At 39.3% G+C, this 21083-nt stretch overlaps 1 protein-coding gene across 1 annotated transcript in view; it reads left to right on the top strand.

Annotated features, from left to right (window-relative positions):
• si:ch211-186j3.6 (neural-cadherin) overlaps positions 1–21083 on the top strand; it is a 446142-nt gene that overhangs the window by 286852 nt on the left and 138207 nt on the right. The window contains 1 exon segment of the mRNA XM_050049923.1: positions 18689–18966. Coding sequence (XP_049905880.1) covers positions 18689–18966 — 278 coding nt within the window.

Genomic DNA, 21083 nt, shown 5'->3' with positions numbered 1-21083 from the left:
CAAGTGAGTTTTGACAGTCTACATACGCAATGTCATTCATTTAGATCTTGATGGACAACAAAGAACTGTTTGTCTAAAAGTGAGGATACACCAAAAACATCGTACGGCATGTTGTCAACCACCAGTGTTGTGAACATTTGCACTTCACAAGAGCAATCTCAAATTTCAGTGTACTCAGATTAGAATTAACTTGTTTACATTCACACTTCACACCTTGGATTCTTGCTCCAAGTCTTTTTATTTATATTTGTACATAGAGAAATAGTGTACAAAGTACAAAAATTCAAAGGCATTGACGATTAGAAACAATACAAATATAAACAAAACAGCATGATAAACAAGTAAACAAAAGAAAATCAGCAAGTGATTGAGAGTGGTCCTTATGGGTTTCAAATTATGCATAATACAGGATCAGTCATATAGAACACCAATATTAGTGACATCTTATTTCTCTATATAACTCAAAAAAGGTTTCCATGTAGCATAAAATTTTTGAATACATCCTCTTGTAGAGTAACGAATCTTCTCTAGCACCAAATGGTGTAGAAGGTCATTAACCCACATCTTAAAGGTTGGGGGAAGTTTCTCCTTCCACTTAAAAAGTATTAATCGCCTAGCTATAAGAGATGCGAAAGCTATCATATTCTTTGCCTGGCGGCTAAGGTGAGTGTCTTGTGGAGTTATTCCAAATATGGCAGTAATGGCAGAAAGTTCAATAGGTACTTGTAAAACATCTGAAAAAGTTTTAAATATTGACTGCCAGAAATTGTCTAGTTTTGAACAAAACCAGAACATATGCGAGAGGGTGGCTGGTGCTTGCCTGCAACGATCACAAATGGGATCAATGCTAGGTGCGAACTTTGCTAGTCTCACTTTAGACCAATGAAGGCGATGCATGACCTTAAACTGGATAACTGTGTGTCGTAAACAGATTGAAGAGGAATGTATTCTATCTAAAGCTCTTTCCCAAGTCTCCTCAGGAAGTTCACACCCCAAATCGCCCTCCCATTGAGTCTTTAATGATGTCAAAGGTTCCAAATTATATGTATTTAGTAAGGAGTATATGTTCCCAATATTCCCTTTGGAACCTGAATTAAGCTTCAGAATGGAATTTAGGAGGGTGTTGGGTGGTTGGGATGGGAAGTGAGTAAATGATGTTGATATGAAACTACGGAGCTGCAAAAATCTAAAAAGATGAGAGTTTTGGATGTTAAATTTAAGCTTTAGTTGATCAAAAGATGTGAAAATATTATCAATAAATAGATTCTCTATTGTGGCAACTCCTCTATCAGCCCATTCCTGAAAAGCACTGTCTATGATTGATGGCATGAACTGGTGGTTTCTTGTTATAGGAGCACACGTGGGTAGATCCCTGAGAGAAAAACTTCGTCTGAACTGTGTCAGAATTCTAAAAGAGTGTTTCACAATTGGATTTGAGGTGAATTTACATATGGAATTCAAAAGAGGAAGTTTTGAGCATAGAAGTGAGTGTAAAGAAGTATGAAAACAAGAGGAGTTTTCCATTCGTAACCACTCAGGGGTAGTGTCACCAGATGGAGAATCTTTCCAAAACAGCATAGACCTAATGTTGGCAGCCCAATAGTAAAACTGGAAGTTAGGGAGGGATAATCCTCCATGTTTACGATGTTGTTGTAAGATCCTTTTCCGTATTCGGGGGTTTTTCTTGTTCCATATAAATCCCGACACCAAATTGTCCACTGACATGAAAAAGGATTTAGATAGGTGTAGGGGAATGCACTGAAATAAGTACAAGAATTTGGGCAAAACATTCATTTTAATTATGTTAATTCTGCCTCCTAATGACAGGGGGAGTAAACTCCAACGTTCCATATCTTGCTTAAGGCGAGTCAATAATGGTGAAAAATTAGCTTTGAATATGTCTTTAAAGGCATGTGTTATCCAGATTCCTAAGTATTTGAATTTTTGTGGACTGACTTTAAGCGGGAATAAACCAAAGTCAATTTGCTTAGCTGCTATATTCACTGGCATAATTTCACATTTCTGTAGGTTAATTTTGTATCCTGATATTTTGCCGAATTCTTCAAGCAGGTTGAGAGTATTTGGTAGACTAGTTAAAGGATGGGACAGATATAAAAGCATATCATCAGCATATAAGGACACCTTATTATCCGAGTCATATCTCCGTATTCCCTTTATATTGATTTCACCACGTAACACTAAAGCCAGTGGCTCAATCGCAATAGCAAACAGGAGTGGCGACAGAGGACAACCCTGTCGGGTACCACGATGGAGAGGGAAGTAAGAGGAGAGGTTATTGTTTGTTCGAACAGCTGCAAGTGGAGAAGAATACAGAACTTTAATCCAGGAGATGAATTTTTCACCAAAGCCAAATTGTTTGAGAGTATAGAAGAGATAATCCCACTCCACCCGATCAAACGCCTTCTCAGCGTCAAGTGATAATAATATTTCTGGAATGTCGGATGGAGTGGGACCATAAAGAATATTAAATAGGCGTCTAATGTTAAAAAAGGAGTGACGACCTTTAATAAAGCCAGTTTGATCATCGGCTACAATTGAGGGCAAAACCGCCTCTAAGCGGCAGGCCAGCATTTTGGAAAGGATTTTACTGTCTACATTTAAGAGTGAAATGGGACGGTATGAGCCACAATCTAGAAGGTTTTTGTCTTTTTTAGGAATAAGGGAGATGATCGCTTGTCGCATAGTTAGAGGGAGAGAACCAGTAGCGTGTGACTCCTCGAATACAGAGAGCAGGATGGGAGACAGCTGGTCTGCAAATTTTTTAAAGAATTCGCTCGGGAACCCATCGGGTCCTGGGGATTTTCCAGCTTGCATGAGCTTAACTGCATTCATAAGTTCCTGTGCAGAAAATGGTTTGTCTAGCTCGGATGCAGTTTCGTTATTAATTGTGGGGACATTTATTTTCCTAAAAAATGAATCAAATAGGATATGGTGGCCAAGAGATTCACTATCATACAGCTTCGAGTAAAATCTATGAAAACATGAATTAATCTCAGAATGATCTATATGCTTAATGCCCGATTCATCGTTTATCTCAGCTATAGTTCTATCCACCGCTTTCTGATGGAGCTGATGGGCAAGAATCTTCCCTATCTTTTCACCACATTCGTATGTTTTACTCTGTGATTTATTTATTAGGTTTTCAATGTGTCTTGTTGATAGCAGATTAAACTCTGTTTGAAGAGTTAATCGCAGTTTGAATAAATCATTGGATGGGGTGACAGCAAGTGTAGTATCTAATTTGAGAATATCATTTGTTAGCTGTTCAAGCTTCATATTGTGACGTTTTCTTTGTTGTGTGCTATATGATATTATTTGTCCCCTCAGGTACGCCTTCATGGATTCCCACACTGTTAAAGGAGACATTCCTGGGGTCTGGTTATGTTCGAGGAAGAAGGTTATTTCAGAAGAGATAAATTTAATGAAGTCTTCATCTGAAAGTAGTAAAGTGTTAAGACGCCAGGGGTGATAGTTGGCATGGGAAATTGGTATACATAGAGTCAACAACAGGGGAGCGTGATCTGAAATAATTATGGCTTGATACTCACACTTTCTTATTAGTGAAAGAAGGCTTTTATCCAAAAAGAAATAGTCTATGCGCGAGTATGTTCCGTGGACCGGAGAAAAGAAGGAATAGCTTCTAGCCGTAGGATTTTGAAAGCGCCACGCATCAGCTATGCCATTCGTATTAAGAAAAAGCTGCAGTTGAGACGCTGCACTGGATTTGGACGCAGTCCTAGGCGAGCTACGATCCAGAGTAGGTGATAATGTGCAGTTCATATCCCCTCCGAGGATAAGATAGTGTGTATCCATGTTGGGGATATGAGCAAAGAAATTTACAAAAAAAGAATTGTCATCCCAATGTGGTGCGTATACGTTGGCTAGGACAACTGGTGTATTATACAGTCTGCCCACTACAATTATGTAGCGCCCTGAGGAGTCTGTTTCAACCTTTGACATAACAAATGGGATGTTCTTATTAATAAGGATGGCCACACCTCTAGATTTGGAATGAAAATTAGAATGATATGATTGCCCGATCCATCCTCCCCTGAGTCGAAAATGGTCAAAGGTTCGGAGATGCGTCTCCTGGAGAAATGCAATTCCCGCCTTTAATTTTCTCAAATGAATCAATACTTTCTTTCGTTTAGTGGGGTGGTTCAAGGATTTTACATTCCAGCTTACAAAGGTTACGTCACAGTTAGCGGATTTGTTTGAAAAATCTGTGTTAGTCGTAGCCATATTCAAAACAGAGAGAGATTAGCAGTGCATTAAGTCTGCCTGTATTTATACTTTCAAAAGTGTTGAAAGGACCTTTAAAGGATAAATAAGCATAAATGATGAACCAAGGGAAAAAGAAAAAAAAACTGATTGTAAACCCAGGTACAGTAAATCCCCAACCCTCACCTGAAAGAACAAGGTGAATCCCAAACCCCTCGTAACAGTATCTACACATTTAAGTGCTTGTGTGAGGATACACTAGCTCTAAAAGAACAAACTCTGCTGTAGAACATAGTTTTGTATGAGGCACCTTAGAAAATGTTTGAAATTTGAAAAGACAAAAATTATTTCTTCAGTTGTCTAAGTGCTGAGTATAGACAGAAAGAAAAATGATACTGATAAGAGACACACAACAGTATTCTGACCAGTCAGATTATTATATCGGTTGCAAACAAAATAAAAGAGTGAAAAACAGCACAGTTTTGATACCTTAGGTGCCCTCTACTTCTTCTGGAACAGACTGGAGCCAATTGGCTCTGTAGAGTGTATCAGTCAAGGTGATATGTTTGCGTGACAGAATGGACAGCACCAACCTTATTCAGAAGTACAATTTAGCTATTCTCACTCATTTCAAGTTATGGTCAGTCTTTTGAAGAGTCCGGTAGGATTCTGGTTTTCACGTAGGCCATGGCTTCTCCCGCGTTTTGAAACTGCTTCTCAGTTCCGTTATGCGTGATCCGGAGTCGTGCTGGGTAGAGAAGGCCATATTTAACACCGTCTCGTCCACGAAGTAGTCGTCTCACCTCGCCGAAGGCGGATCTGGCCTGCACGACGCTCGGGGGATAGTCCGGGAAGATGGAGATGTCGGTCCCTTTGAACCGGAGCGGTCCGGACTCCCTGGCGCGGCGAAGGATGTCAGCACAATCTTGGTAATAGTGGACTTTTGCCACGATGACACGGGGTTTACCGTCTTGGCTTCTCCGCTGTAGACCCCTGTGAGACCGGTCGATCAGGACTTCTTTGTCTATTTTCAGCACTTCTCTTAATAATTTGGAGACAGCTGTCGGTGTGCTTGAGCCTGGGGTCTCTGGGACATTTAATATTCGGATGTTGGAGCGTCTCATTCTTCCTTCCATATCAACATATTTCTCCCGCAGGTTGCCGACTTCTGTCTCGAGTTTCCCCACTTTTGTTAACAATGAAGTCACGTCGTCTGAGCATGACGAGAGCCCCTGCTCCATGTGTGCCACTGTTGTTTTCATCGTCTCCACATCGGAGCGAATCGCCGCGGTGTTGTTTGCTAGCTCCGTTTTTACTGCCTGTAGCTCGGATTTGATGTTTTCAAAATCTTCGGCCAGAGCGGACTTGAGTTCCGACCTGAGCAGCATAGCAATGTCCATTTTCAACGCCGTGAGGATTTCTGCTTTCAGGTCCGCGACATCCATTTGGTCTTCAGGCTCAGGTGTGTTACACCTGGGTGGTGAATCACTTGAGCTTGAGGCTTTGGGCCCAGTTACGTTGGCTCCTCTGGTAAACTCGAATTTTCGCAAATTGTAGGCCATTCGCGCTACGGCGTCACAGTAAAAATAACATATACTGAAAAAGAATTAACTCAGAGCGATGTATCGTAGTTTTCTGTTGGTATAAGGTGCCTAAAAAGAACTTTTAACCCGAAATTCAGCAGAGCATGTTGCTTATGCTGCCTACTCCATCGCCTGCTCGCTAGTGCCCCACACCTTGGATTCTGAAGTGATCATTCACAAAAAAATCAGTAGAATGAAACTGAACAAAGTATTATTAATGTCTTCTTTTTTTCTTTACCTTCTTTGAAATAAAATCAAATCTTGTGATCATTATTCACTTGCAGATATTTCCAGAGACTGGTCACATGCTTGAACTCGATATGTCGTTTCAAATTTGTTGCCGATGTGGCAGAGTTTGGGACTTGTTTTTTGTTTTGTTTTTTCAGATCCTGTGGGCACAATTTGTATAAAAATGTGAGATTTTTTTCCATAGGTATCTGTACTGATTTGCTAATAAAATTCCTTCAAGTATTCATATGTAGCTTCAGCAGTAATGTGACCAGTAGCTGTGTTGTCTGAATTCTCAGTTGCACCAGCTATACCAGTGTTGTATCGAAGACTGTTTCCCCATAAACCTTAGGGTGCCGTAAAACCCAGTTCATGTGCGTGGTTAACTGTCTTGAGAGTGAACAACGCTGACATTCACGTTCATTGTTGCAAATGGATGCACTCAGTTCACCGTCCACCAAAAACATGAATCTGCACAAATGTCAACCACTTTGGAAAGCCAAGTTTTAATGGCAGTACTCGAAGGTGGTGTAAAAAATTGTCCGAAGTGATCATCCACAGTGTAGTATATTTTTTGAAACTGCTGGTGGTGGATGCATATGTGTCATTTATATGATAACTGACTATGAACACAAGACATAGTGCAGCAATACCACAAACCCTGAGTATTAATCAACATAGACCTATGGAAATGTAATAATTTAGACCAATGTTGCAACAGACCATTAACAAGAAGGTGATTTTCACATATCACAGTCTTTCAGAGTCCTGCAGTTTGTCATACTGGCTCACAGTCATTGCTTTTTTGGGACACTTGAATTAAATAGAGCCATTGTTAATGTTTTTAGTAACACTAGTACCTGTTGTCAACTGGGAAAAAGGCCTGTTACATTTTTTTTTTTTTTTTACACTCCAAGTCTGTATTAGTGATCTAAATATTATCAAACACCTAGAAAGCATTATGGCAAACTTTTGGATTATTTTTGAAATCAGTCAGCCAGAGAAAGGTCAACATGAAATACTGCTGGTGTGATGCATCTGACAATGTGAAACAAGCTTAATGATATTTGAAAGATGCCCCTTAAATGACTCTGCATAGTAGCAGCTCGAGCTAACGTTAACGTCAAAAACTGAGAGGAAGAGCGATTTCAAATTCCCAAATCCTCGAAAATTTCAACTTTAATGGTAATACGCTTAAATAATATGCGATTTGGAGTGCTGTTTATCATCTGACAGTTGCAAGTCATTTACATTTGTCAACTGAAGCCGAACTGAAAATGACACTCTGTTAGTCAGTTTTGAGAAGAAAAGATATCACAAAGTCTGCTCTGGCGTTGGCATACTTGGATGTTGGTAGGAATATGCATGTGAAGAATGACGAAAACAGAGTTAATGGAACACTTCTTAAGACCTTAAGCAGATCAAAGGCAGGTGCAGAATGCCCACTACAATGTTTTTTAGAGGTGCCAGCACTGGGTATGAATGATCCCCCTCTGGGTATGGAAGCATTGTGAGAACAGCTCTCTTAACCAGCAAGCAGCTGCTTATTCTCCACCAGATTTTTGTTGAGCTATTCTAACCTGTCTAAATGAACTTGATCTGCTCTAAACAGTCTAGAGTTTAATTCAACCACCCTACGCACAGCAGGCATGAATTCACCTAGGGGTATGATTACACCTATGTACCATTCATATATTATAGTAGCTATTTTTTTTAGTAATTCTTTATACATAGTCCTCTGATTTTGAGGCAAATTAGCAGTACAGTGAGCCTCATTCACTGGCCGTTTTGGGAAGAATTCTTTTCTTAAAAGAGTTTTCAGTTTTCAACGGGGGACAAGGGGTCATCACCCTCTTGTCAGCTGTTTTATGAAGGGTGTTCGATGACTGCAACCAATGTCCAAACAGCTTGCCCCATGGTGGGAATTGTCAACTGTTATAGATGCGCTGTCTCACTCCGCCTATGAGCCTTTCAATAAGGTAGATCTAAAAGTGCTCTCTCCCTTAAGACTGCTCTTTTGTTGGAACTGCTGTCTGCTAAGCTGGTCAGTGAAATTCATGCATTTTCAGTGCACCCTGACGTTCCTCAGTTTGCCATAGGAGATGCATGTGTGGTGGTGCTACTGCCTAATCTGGCCCACATACCACAGAACCCTAATTTAGTTTTTGACTTCCTTGACCTAGCAGCCTTTTCCCCCTCCTCCTTTCTCCTCTTTGGAACAAGAGCGGTTCCCTACTTTGTGCTCAGTGCGTGCATTAAACTACAGTATGCGAACAAAGCACAGGGGTTTAGAAAGACAGATCAGGTGTTTGTGTCATCGGCTTAACTTCATACTGGGAAGCCTATCACAAAACAGTGGCTTTCTCATTGGATAGTTGGGGCCATTTCTTTGGCCTACAGCAGCAAGGGGCCTCAGGCCTCAGCTGGACTAGGTGCTCACTCTACAAGGGGAATGGCAACATCCTGGGCCCTGTTTAGAGGTGTATTTATCCAGGACATATGCATGGTGGCCAGCTGGGCCTCACCTTTTACCTTTGCACGGTTTTATGCATTGGATGTCACTTCGCTCCCTTTGGTGCACTGTACTGAGTGTTGGGCTTCTTTGAGGTTCTTCAGCCTAATGATTAGCAGTCAGTCTTGTAAATAAGCTTGTCTAGCAATATGAGAGCTAGTATATCCCCATAGTGAGATACCAAGTGAATATTCAAAAAAAGAGCTTTAGCTTACAAGGGTTACCAGAGTACCACTCTGGTAACATGAGTGAAGTATATCACCAGAGTGGAGCAGTGCCCAAAACAACAAACAAAAATATACTTATGGACCCTGAACTTCCCGAACAAAAAACAAATATGAAACAGAAGACAAGTTTCTAACCTTAACTCCTACCATTCAAAGCAAGAGAGAAAAACATGGCAATGCCAAAAGAAAAAGGCTTCTTACTCTTACTAAACAGCTTGAAAGAGTTCGGTCTACAGTGCTCAAACTGAATAATACAAGAAAACTAACTAGTAACTCTAAAAAAGTAAGTGAAGAAACAATTACTCAATTCACCTACTCTTAACTGATCAGAAAGCTTTTAGTTATCAAGTTTTACACACTAGTTAACAGAGTCAAAAGAAAATGGAACCTTTCTCTACACCAGCACTAATGTTACCAGTAAACAAGATGGCGGCACCAAATACAGGGCACACTCCCAATCATCTACATCATCATGCTAATTTGAATCAATTTTCCATAACTTTGAGGTGCGATGGAAACGCAAACCACACAGATTACCAGGAATTCTTTTACCCAGGTAAAAAAATTCCCAGTAATAAAAGTTCCTGGAAATGTTGGTGTAAAAGGGGCTATCTCTTCCCCTTTCTCTCTCTGGTTCTCTCTCTCTCAAAACACATGCACGCACAAAAAGTTGGTGGTTTGCAGGTTGTGCATTTGCAGAAGTTCCTCCACTTCAGAGCTGTTGAAGCTGTTTTTTTTTTGTTTGTTTGTTTGTTTGATTTTTGAAATGTTTGGAATCCAGACATTTAGACTTTAATTTGGCCATTCCTTGACTTAGTTCTCTCAACCTTCGCCTTTTTCTTCTTCTTTCTTCTTCTTCTACTTGTACTACTTTGCACTTTTGCTTCTTCTACTTCCACATCCTCTGTTTCTGTGTGTGCACATTGTCCTGCAGTCTCTTGCCTTTTCATGGTGATTTGTGGGGCATACCTATGCTAATTAGGATCAACTGGCACTCGCTCTCAACACACCAGAACAATGAACCAAGATGCTTGTAGGACCAAACAGCAGTGTGGTTTGACTCTCTTGACATAAATTCAAATGATCGTGTTTTACTCCCTGAAAAGAGGACTCAAAGCAGTGATTCCTTTGAAAAGCAAACATACATTTGTGCTGGTGTCTGTGTTTTGTAAATGTCAAATATTTCACCAAACCTCAGTTATTTACTGCAAAAGATTTGAAACCAAATATGAAATGACTTTATGTAACTCTATATTGACTTTCCCAATTATTTTCTCTCTCTTCAAATTGTGGGGCTGTGCATAAACAGGGCTGCAGTTCCTACACATTTCCCCTGGTGTGAATGTAAAAACTGTCCAATTAAAAGCTGAGAGTCATCACTTTAACCTCATAGTTATTTTCTTTCAAAACCAGTGTGCTGGAGCACAGAGTCAAACAATAGAAAATGTGTCACTGTACTCATATTGTATGACTTTGCCATATATATTTTGTCGCTGTATCTTTTATTGTCTAATTCAAGCCAGAAAAAAACATAATATTAATGTTTCTCTTGTATATTAAGGGTTTTAATTACTTAAATTACTTAATTCTCAAATCAGGGTCTGTCAACATGGGTTACATGGACTTCCAGATGAACTATTTCACTTGATTGTTTCAACTTACCTGTTATTCTGCGAGCTCAGACAGCAGTCACTTTGTTTTGTGGTAGTGGTTATGTTTGTAGCTGTATTTTTAAATGCATTTAACACCTTTATTGGGGCTTTTTCTATACATGCAATTTCTGTTGCGGTTACGGACTGCAAACAAACCCTACTGTCCTATCACCATGGCAAAGCAGTCAAATACTTAAGAGGCAAAATCTTACACGACCACAGCCATCTCTTTCAGCTATGCCCTCAGGGCAAAGTTAGAGAGTCCCCTGCGCAAAGAAAAACATCCATAGAAAACCGTTCGTCCCTGTTGCCATAAAATATCTTAATAAGTAAGGACAGCCACTCTTTGAAGCCAGCTTGGTACCTCAGCACACAGCACTTTATATCTGTTTATTCAACCTTGATGCAGTCCTCACCATGGAGTCCCTGGTGCTTCTTTTAATGTAGCTTCTATTGTGAATTGTGTTTTTATGTAAAAGTGTTTTAATGTCTTTTTGGATATGACACAAAGTGTTTTAATATACCCTTTTAATAGCAGATTTTGCAAATGCAAACAAAAGACACATTTTGTCTTTTGCATGTGAAAAGTAAGCAATGAAGTATTTTCTTCTTTCTTGTTCTATGGTGTCTATTCCAACATGCTTCTACACATAACTTGTAACTCTTAGATTGTGTGGTTGTGATTACACAATCATTAAGTTAAACAGTTATATTGAAAATAGGGGGACTGGCTGGATGATGAAGACCTGCGGTGATCACTTAAATCAAGGCAAACTAGCTATATTTGAACATGGTGATGGAATATGACCATCAGAGTTCCCATGTCCATGAAATTCTCAGGAAAGTCAGGTGTGGAAATGGTCTGGATGCAAAAAAATGTTTTGGAAAAATTTTGAATATACATTTCCTTGGCTATTGTTTAAAATGCGTTCACAGAAATCCCAAAACATGTCTAACGTCAAACAAAATGTGTTCCTTGTATTTCTAATTTAAAATCTAGTGCTGTGCTGTATCATGGTTGAAATGCCAGTAGTATTACGTGATATACATAGACCAGACTGGCATTGCATTGTTACCAAGGTCACACCCCCTTTTGAACGCCAAAAAGCTGTTGTGTAGTGGGTAAATGGGTGGCTTTCATACTCAGGCACATTAGGTACTGAATATTCACTATTCACAAATATACATATTTGATTGAATCACCAGGCATTGTGATCTGAATATCTATAATATACCGCCAGTGTGTTGGGTCACTGATCCACTTAAATGCCTGACGGGACATGACGGCAATTAACCTTATTTTATTCAGGTATTGTGTACGCTCAGTTTTAGGCAACGTTGCAGAATCATTATTAGACATGTTTATAAAACAGTGTTTGTTTAACAAGAATTAAATGTATATAAACTTGTCAAATCTATAACCCAAACACACCTCACATTGTATTGACATCTGTATGATCTGTGGTTGTCTATTCCCCAAAAGGGGTGCAGCCTTGATTGTTTTGTGAAGTACCTGCTTGTGCTGGTCTGGTCTATTGGCACATCCAGCTAGCTGGCAGCAGGAATGTCCAAAGAGTGAGTAAAGTTTGCAAGCACTAGCAGTTTTGTTTAGGAAGTGCTTGTTTAATATTGTTTGGCTACATCACTACAGGCCCACCCATTTTAAACTACTCAAATTAGGTAATTCAGATATCAGATAAAATACTATAAAAGTTATATAAAAGTTTTGATTCATTGATGAAAAATGTTGAAAAAATGAACCCTGAACCATGATAACTTGCATTGTAATAGTTTTTTTTTTTTTTCTTGAAATATGTCACAGTGAAATAAAAATACCCAAATGTACAATTTCAGATGGCAGATGTCTCCATCTTGAAATCTAGAAAGTCGTCTTGTTTCTTTCGAGACATTATTACTACTAATGTGGTTTATGAAAAAAGAAAGAGAGAGATCCCACTGCTACCTTGTCTAAAAACCTTAAGCCTTAAATAGTATTTCTAATTGATGGCTTATTCATATGCCAAATCTCTCTCCCCTTCTTCCCAAAAGACCAACTCAGATTGCCAAAGACACAGCTTGTATAGTTTGTCTGAACGGACCGCCTGCGGTGAACATTTTTGACTTCTTTTTAATGTCAGTAATATATACTGGTCTCCACAGATCATCCTCCACCTAGAATAAGCAGTCAAACCATTTCTGTTATTTAGGACACAGGGAAATGAGGCCTGATTTAGGCCATTGTCTTGGACAGTTTTTTTCTGGGCCAACCCAGGGGGAAAAAAAAGAAACCTGTAATTTCTACTTTATTCATAGTCCATGAGTGTGGAACATCCTTTTAAATCCAACCCAATTTGACTCTAACAGAAATGCTCAGTGTGGATTATGCCTGTAATACTTTGGCTGTTGCAGTCATGGGAAGGAGGAAAAAAAAAAAAAAGTGTCTGTCAAACGAGAAAGGTGTGTAAAATTAGATCTTCCTATATTTTGTCATACATTGTGATAATAAATTACATTTCACCCACTAAAGAGGGCATGCAAAGCAAAATTGAAAATATAAAAAAGCATATCATTATACAGAAAAAACAAATGATTCATTTCATCACACTGCTGCTCTCTGGCCGCTGGCTCCAGTCAGACCTCATTTCACGTTTCAAAAGTCTGAATGGGAGCAGGAGACCTGTGTGTTTGTGTGTGTGTGTGTGTGTGTGTGTGTGTGTGTGTGTGTGTGTGTGTGTGTGTGTGAGTCTGAGAGAGAAAACCATAGAAAGTTGAATTGTATGCATTTCAGCAGCAGGGAGAGAAAAAGAGAGAGCTGACCTGGAGCCCTCAGAGGGAATGATGAGCCAGTCTGTATTTGCATGTGTATGTCTGTAAGGGGGGAAACAGTGCAAGTCCAGAGTTAAGTCATGGCCATGGTGGTCAGTTCAGGTCAATCACTACACTTGACCCTTTGCCTCTTTTTTAGCCTCTTTCCCGGGTGCCCTCTCTTTGTCTTTATGTGACCATTGTCGAGGAAGAAAGGAGGAAAAAGATATGGAGAGATTTAGACAAGATGTAGAGAAAAGCATGCAAGTGCATGATTAAGTTTTAAGGATGAGAATAGCATGGCCACAGAGAGAAGCAGAGAGAGAGAGAGAAAGATGTGTAAGCGTAGAGGTTGCCTAGGCTTTCAGGTGTGATTTGTGAGGAGAGCGCCCAGCGTTTCATCTGAATTCAGCCAGGTTCTCCGGAGAAGACATTGATCAAAATGAGATGTGAAGCGTGGCGATGGAGAGGATGAACGAGAGCTGGAGAGATAGAGGAGGAAGGGGAAGGAGGAGGGGTGGAATGAGGGGGGAGGGGTGCAGGAGATGAAGCAGCGCTTATTATTAATGTTCTCAATTCTCCAGTAATGCCTCAGAAGTAGGAGATTTAAAAAAAAATCTTTATTCCCTATGTCTCTCTATTTCTCCCTGCTCTCCCTCAATAATGGAAGTTATCCCTCAGTGTTTTCAATCCAGCGTGCTCCACTTGACTTTTAATGACACTACATTGGTTTTCGACTTTTTAAAAATCATTGGTATGGTTCCCAGATACCAAGGTTCATCTTGTTAATGTAGCCCTAAGGGCAGTGGGAGAGGATTGTGAAAGCTTCTCAGTGCATTGGAACAATAGTCCAAGGAACAATACGTCCCTCTGATCCTTTGTTGCTTGCTATACACATTGCTCCGCTTTTAAAAGATCCAGTGTATGGCTCTCTGTACATTTCCTCAACATTTGAGAGACTATGCACAAAAGATGGGCAATGTTGAATCATTTTCAACCATATAGGCTTTGGGGGTTAAGAGACTCCAGGGTGGGATAAAGTGTTTTCTAGAGAAAGTCATGTAGATGGACTATTGAGCAAGGAAATATATATCTCAAAATATAATCAGTCTTACTATGGAGAAATGACACAATACTGAGCACATCCTAACCTGAAAAGAAGCACAAGAAAAAGTTGTAGCCATTGCCATGAATAAGAAATAAAGAATGAGGGAAAAACAACTGTGTTCTTCTGTCAATAATCTAAAATGTCTTACTGACATACCAAACAAACAAGAAATGATCAATAGATTTAATGAAGCCCCCCTTTGGGATATAATTAATAAGCCCAGTTTTGTTGTTGTTCTGTATATATGATTGAGTGTAGGTCTTGCAAACAAAAATCAAAAGTTATTTTCAGGTGACTCTGTGAACTGTCCTCCTACTGCTTTTTAACCATGTGATACAGCATGATGCTGACTTCACCACAGTCCCCCTTAACCCCTACATGTCTCCCTCCTGTCTGTACTCCCTGCATCTCCTACCCCCCACAATCATACCTCCCTACACATCTTCACTTCGCTACCTTCCTCTCCAACTGTAGACATTTCTAAACTGCATGAGTGTGTCTCACTGGCTTTTAATGTCAAGGATTTGAAGGATCTATTATCCTGTGCTTGGAAGGAGGCTACACAGAACTTGACCTACATTGAGGAGAGAAACTATTGACATAATATCATCTTTAAGATAAATAAATAAATCAATTGATCAGTTACAATAGATTCCAATGCTAATATGTATTCATGAAATTAAAAAAGACAAACATCCAAAGAAACTTCTTCTGCAGTGTAGACTCCCTAGACATTACATTGTGATGGCGTCATGGATTCAAAATTACTTTTCTTGGCTCAAGGGAAGTTTTACAAATTTAAAACCACCATGGATGATCATAAATGACATTCTAAGTGGTGGCCCTGTATACAGTTTTTTAATGTACTTGTGACTATGACACACTTGTAATTTTTTAAGATACTGCATTAAAATCTATCCCCACCATGCCACCTCTGCTGGCCTTCAGTGTATATCCTGACCTTATAATGCCTAAATGGTACACTTTAAACATCAGATGCCATCTTGTTCTAATAAAGTGACATACTGCCTTTTAATGTTTGTGATCAGATGTGCAAGTTAAAACCTATTGATGCATTTGTACAAAACTACAATGTGAATTCTTTATGTAAAGGCTAGCATTATTTTCTTTTTTTATTATTTCAACCAAACCCCCCCCCCCCCAAAAAAAAAAAAAAAATTAAAGATAGCCAAAATGACTTAAAGATGCTTACTTTACTGGCTTTATCCATGGAGGAGTATGTCATCAAATACAATTGCATGTCTCTTTTACGTGTGGATAACATTGAACTCACAAGGCTTGTTAGCAAGACAAATTTGTTGCGGGATCCGGTCTTTTCATAGGATTTTCTCTGAATGACAAAAGATAAAGGATAAAGGTTTTTTAAAGGCCAAATACTGATGTTCCATACACACAGAAATCTAATTTGTCTATTTATTTTATTTTTATTTTTTGGGCAAAAATGAAATAGCCTTGCATAACATTTTCTCCTTCATTCAAGTGCAAGACACCGTGTGTCATACCTCGATTATACGTTTTTGTGGAGCATGTTATACATGTTACATCTTAGTTTTCTGATTTTTTTTTTCCAGTTTTGTTTCTACAGTTAAGTGCACTGCAGGCACACCTTTACACCATCTTTATTCATAAATTGGACTGGTTTGCAACACAGATTTTACACGAGGACACTGTTTTGACATACCTAAAACGCTAACTTTGAGCATGATCACTTATTGCAGTTGCTACACTGTCCTACAAAACAATCCAATGTCAATCAACACCATCTCCACAGCTTGTTTTGTGATCATTTAAGCAAAACAAACTGCCATGTATTGCCCAGTGACACAAAGAGCATAGGGAAGAGGGTTTATAGATAGAGTATATGATACACCATAGGCCCCATTCCACCATCAAATACCCACACAACCCCCTCCATGTTTAATTTAATATGCACAAGGCTGCACATCCTCTCGGAAGCATTAAAGCCAAGGGAAACCGATGAATAGAAGCATTTGTGTCCAATTTGACTATTAAGGGAATGCAGTAATGACGCAGTTAGGTTTAATGAAAGCAGGTTGTTTTAAATGGAAAAACTACCACAACAGATACTGACAAATCTACAGTGTTTGAAGTTCAACTGATATGGGACATCAGTCAGCAATAACAATGATCCATTAAACACAGCCTGTATCAAAGATACAGCAACTGCAGCACAGGGCATTTGTTGAAATAAGTGGAATAGATGTGAATTGCATGGTTAGTGAGCGCAATCCAGTCACACTGAATGAGGTCCAATCAGTCCAGAACATTGAGCATGAAGTCACCCTCTTTCGGTTCAACAAGATTTACACTGAGTGGCTCTGTATGTGTATTTGTGTGTGAGAGTGTGGGCATAAGTGTCCATGCCTATGCTACATGAGTACATGCATGTGTATGTAAACTGTAGAAATCTCTTTGGCCAGTGTCACTCTAACCAGCCAAGGACGGCACATCTGAATGCACACGCAGCAACACACACACACACACACACACACACACACACCTACTCCACAACACTACAGCACATATTCAATTTCATTTCCATTTTCCCTTCCAGTGCTTTATCAAACTGCTCAACCTAGAGAGTCATGGTTCCCTTTCTGCCTCATCGCCGTTTAGCCCACTTTTTCAGGAACTAGTGCAGAAAAACAGTTCTTAGACCCAAACTGCCTGCTGTACTGTATTACATTCTCACATTGAATAAGCACTTCCACATCAGCAATGTGTTGTTTATCTCTGTGTTGGTGGGTATGCACATGTGATTATTGGTTTGTGTAAACTAGATTAGCCAGACATTATTACCTATGCATCCATTTGCCGTTACAGTAATAGCTTATTGGATGGATGGATGGATGGATGGATGGATGGATTTTAATTAAAGCATGTTCACAGATTATTGGGATGCACTTGAACATATCGAGAGCCTCCCTACTATCTGGTGTTAACATGTCTGTTGCATCCATGTTGCATCCATATTGGACCTACATCTACAGTATGTTCCTGTTCCTACATTTAAATGTGGTATGACAGTACATGCTTCCATATGGAGGCCCATTTCCACCAGTGTGAAAAACACCCTGGAAGCCATTATAATGAAAAACTTTCTTAAATTATAACTTGATAGAGTTTCTCATTATCTTGAGATATTATCATTATCATTATTTCAAGGTATTATTAGTCATTATTCTCAATTATTAGTCATTATTTTCAATGAAGTTATCAATATGACTGACAATTTTTTTTTTCATTGCAGTGAAGGTAATGTGTTTACATACTTTGGTATCATAGTGAACTTAACCGATTTCTACTTTTACCAACCTCCACACTCTACTGTCAATTTACCGGGATGTAGGGATGCACCGAAATGAAAATTTTTGGCCGAAGCCGAAGCCGAAGCCGAATAATATCAAACGCTTGGCCGAATACCGTTGTTTAGTTTTTCATTAGTTTTTGCAGATGAACCCCCACCAGATTAGTGTTGTCACGGTACCAAAATTGGGACCCATGGTACAATACCAGTGAAAGTATGACGGTTCTGAGTAGTATCACGATACCACAGCGAAAATGAGGCAGATGTGCCTTTTGTCATTTATAAAAAGATAAATCACTTTTCTATAATACATCAATGATATTTCAATGGAATAAATTACTTATTGACTTATTCATACTTCAAAAACAGCATCAATAAGTGATTAACATAGGGGGGATCAAAATAAAATAAATAAATAAAATAAAAATCAACCAGCCACCCTCCTCCCCTGACAAGTAAAGAACAGTCCCTCCATAAGTAAAGAACAGTCCCTAAAGTGCGGTGAGGTTTGTGGACCATTACCTGACACAAAGAGTAATGTGAATGGCTCATTTCTCCTCTGACATGTCACATACCTGTGTGCCACCACGGCTCGGCTGTCCAGGTACTACTGGGCAGTCATGACGCCAAGAAGAGGACATTATTGGAGCCGGAATTCTCTGTCACCGGTAAGCCTTATCTTGCGCCGCGGAGCACTATGGCTGCCGTATTGCTGCTGCTGGTTGAAATCTGCACTTGTACAGCGTGCTTGCACAAAACTATTTTTAGTCGCAAATGCGACGGACAGAGTGAAATATCGCCACACTGCCGACATTTTACTCCGAATTCCACCGAATACCGAATGTGTGTTTTTTGCAATATTCGGCCGAATATATTCAGTTACCGAATATTCGGTGTACGTGATGGTATTTGTGTTTCACCAGTATCATATCAATACTCAAGCCAATATCTGGTTTCTTTTTCTCTATCTTTCTCCATCCAGCTTCAGTCATTCCTGCAGGTCAGCGTGTTCCAAATCCGGGTAGACGAGTGTCCCAGCTCAGAGTGTGCCGGGGCCGGCGGCTGCACCAACGTTCTGAATGTGCGGGACACACCCACAGTCGTGGATTGTGGGACTATGAGTCTTGTATCTGTGACAGTGGAATCTACAGCTGTGTGCTCCTGCCCAGGCAGAGAGCAGTCCCATCAGCCCTGCACTGCATATCCGAGAAACCCCTGCTTCAATGGTGGTGTGTGTGTGGACACTCAGCATGGCTACAGGTGAGTTGAAAATGAAGGCCATACCCAAACAGAGCCTGAGGGGCAGAGTTTCGTAGAGAGGTAGAAAGCCATCAATTTTTTTTCTAATAGCATAACAAATCACTCTTGTTATTCTAGTTACATTATGGTAGTCACCAATTACAAAATGTTGATATGTGCATGCCCTGAGGTAGCAGAGCCTATAAGAATTAGTGCAGACAGAAATTGTTATTTTTCAATCTCACACCAAAAATGACAATAACCTAGAGTGCCAATGCTGTTTAGTTTCCCTAGTCATTCACAGGAAAGAACTTGGAGCTTAGATATGACTAAAACAGAAAATGCTAAAAAGTGAAAGTATGTATGAATGAATACAGTGATGCAATATTATGAAACTATTAACATGTAAATGAAATGGTATCGCTTTGGAGTGATTTTACTGAACATTGACGTTGACACTTTCTTTCCAACATGGATATGTGTTAACACATTACAGTATGTATCACATTTGTTTCACACCTAAAAGTTGCTCAATCAGTCTGACTTCTTTAGTCTTTTACAGAAAAAATAGATGTTTGACAATATTTCATTTTTTCATTTGTTGTCTTAAGAATTACTGAAATAATTTTAGTTTTCATTTCTCACTGAATCCCAAAGTGCAACTGTGGTTTAGGAGGTCAGCAGAGTGAGACAGACTTAGCTGGGACAATAGGAGTAATGAGCTGGTGATTCAAAGATCACAGAGTGCACGAAGGGTAATTTTTGGCATGATTGTACCCCCTCCTTTTGAGATTAAAGTTGAAGCCATGTAGAGAACAGATTTAATAGGCTATTCTTTTTATATTGTTACTGGAGGGTCTCTCTATATATCCCTTTCTCTTTTTGCTGTTTCTCTCTATGCTCTTTGTTGTTTTCTGGCTATGGAGGTTACAGTGTGAGATAATTATTTTAACCTTTGTCTTTCTCCTGAAGCCTCATTATGAGGGCATAAAGTCAATGGGTCCATTGTGTCTCACTTCTGGAAAAGTGTTCTACACAGATTGCAGTACTTTTGAGTTATTTACGTTACATATAATGCACTGATAAATCACCTAACATTAGCATTGTCTGTGTTAGGCAAATAAGGCATCAATGCCAAAGTTCAACCATGTCCCCTAATTAACCTCATCAGCATGGTGCAACTGCAACAGGAAAATAAGCACACTGCTGAAATTCTTGTACCATTAATATTTGTGCAGCATTACTCAGCACTCTTTTACAGTGGTATGCCCTAATTTATGAAATATAAATGTAATATCTTTCTCATTGCACATGGGACAAAAGACAGTCATTTTGACCTCTTCAAACTACTTTGATTTCATGTGAAACGATATGCAAACAGAAAAATGATATGAACCTTATATTTTCTGTATCTCAGATGCACTTACATCATTACATCATCATCTGCATCCTTCAGGATGAAATCTATTCCAGTGATTAACATGATGGATGAACTAGTGTAGCTGGGTTATCTGTTACTTCTGTTCTTGGATGGATCATTAGTGACAAAGAAATACACAGATAAGAGAATGATATGAACAGTAACATAAATAATGGCAGACTTTTGACCTACAGTTCCCTGTAAATGTAGCATGATTTTTTTTTTCCAAGTTCAAGATGAGCCAATTTTTACACTCACTTTAGTTTCTAATAGCCCAGGGTTCACCAAAGCATTGGTACAACAAAGTACCTGGAAATTTCTGTCCATCAGCTGCTGGGAAAAATATGAGTTTGTTGTTGTGAGGTCTTTGTACTGATGCAGACCTGACCTGCATGAAGACAGAACAACTTCAAGGTCTCATGATATTACCTGCTGAGATAACAGGGCTGTATGCTAACTTTTTTGCAAATAGCACTGGTGCTACAGAGGTTGAAAGTTTTGCAGCACAGGCCACAAAATTTTAGCACGACTATAAAAGTATCAAGTGAGTTCATTGTATTTTGAGACTATTCTGTAGAGGGCTGAAGGACAATCTTAAACCAGATATTATTCAAACTGTTAATTTATTTAAAAAAAAAAACAAAAAACAAGGTTTAAACTTAGTGTTATCTGTTAACTATATTGTTTCCCCTTTCTTACTGAGATACAGGTTAGATAT

This window comes from Epinephelus moara, chromosome 1 (genome assembly GCF_006386435.1).
Source record: "Epinephelus moara isolate mb chromosome 1, YSFRI_EMoa_1.0, whole genome shotgun sequence".
NCBI lineage: Eukaryota > Metazoa > Chordata > Actinopteri > Perciformes > Serranidae > Epinephelus > Epinephelus moara.
Note: the sequence above shows the minus strand (reverse complement) of the source record. Positions and strands in the feature narration are given on the sequence as shown.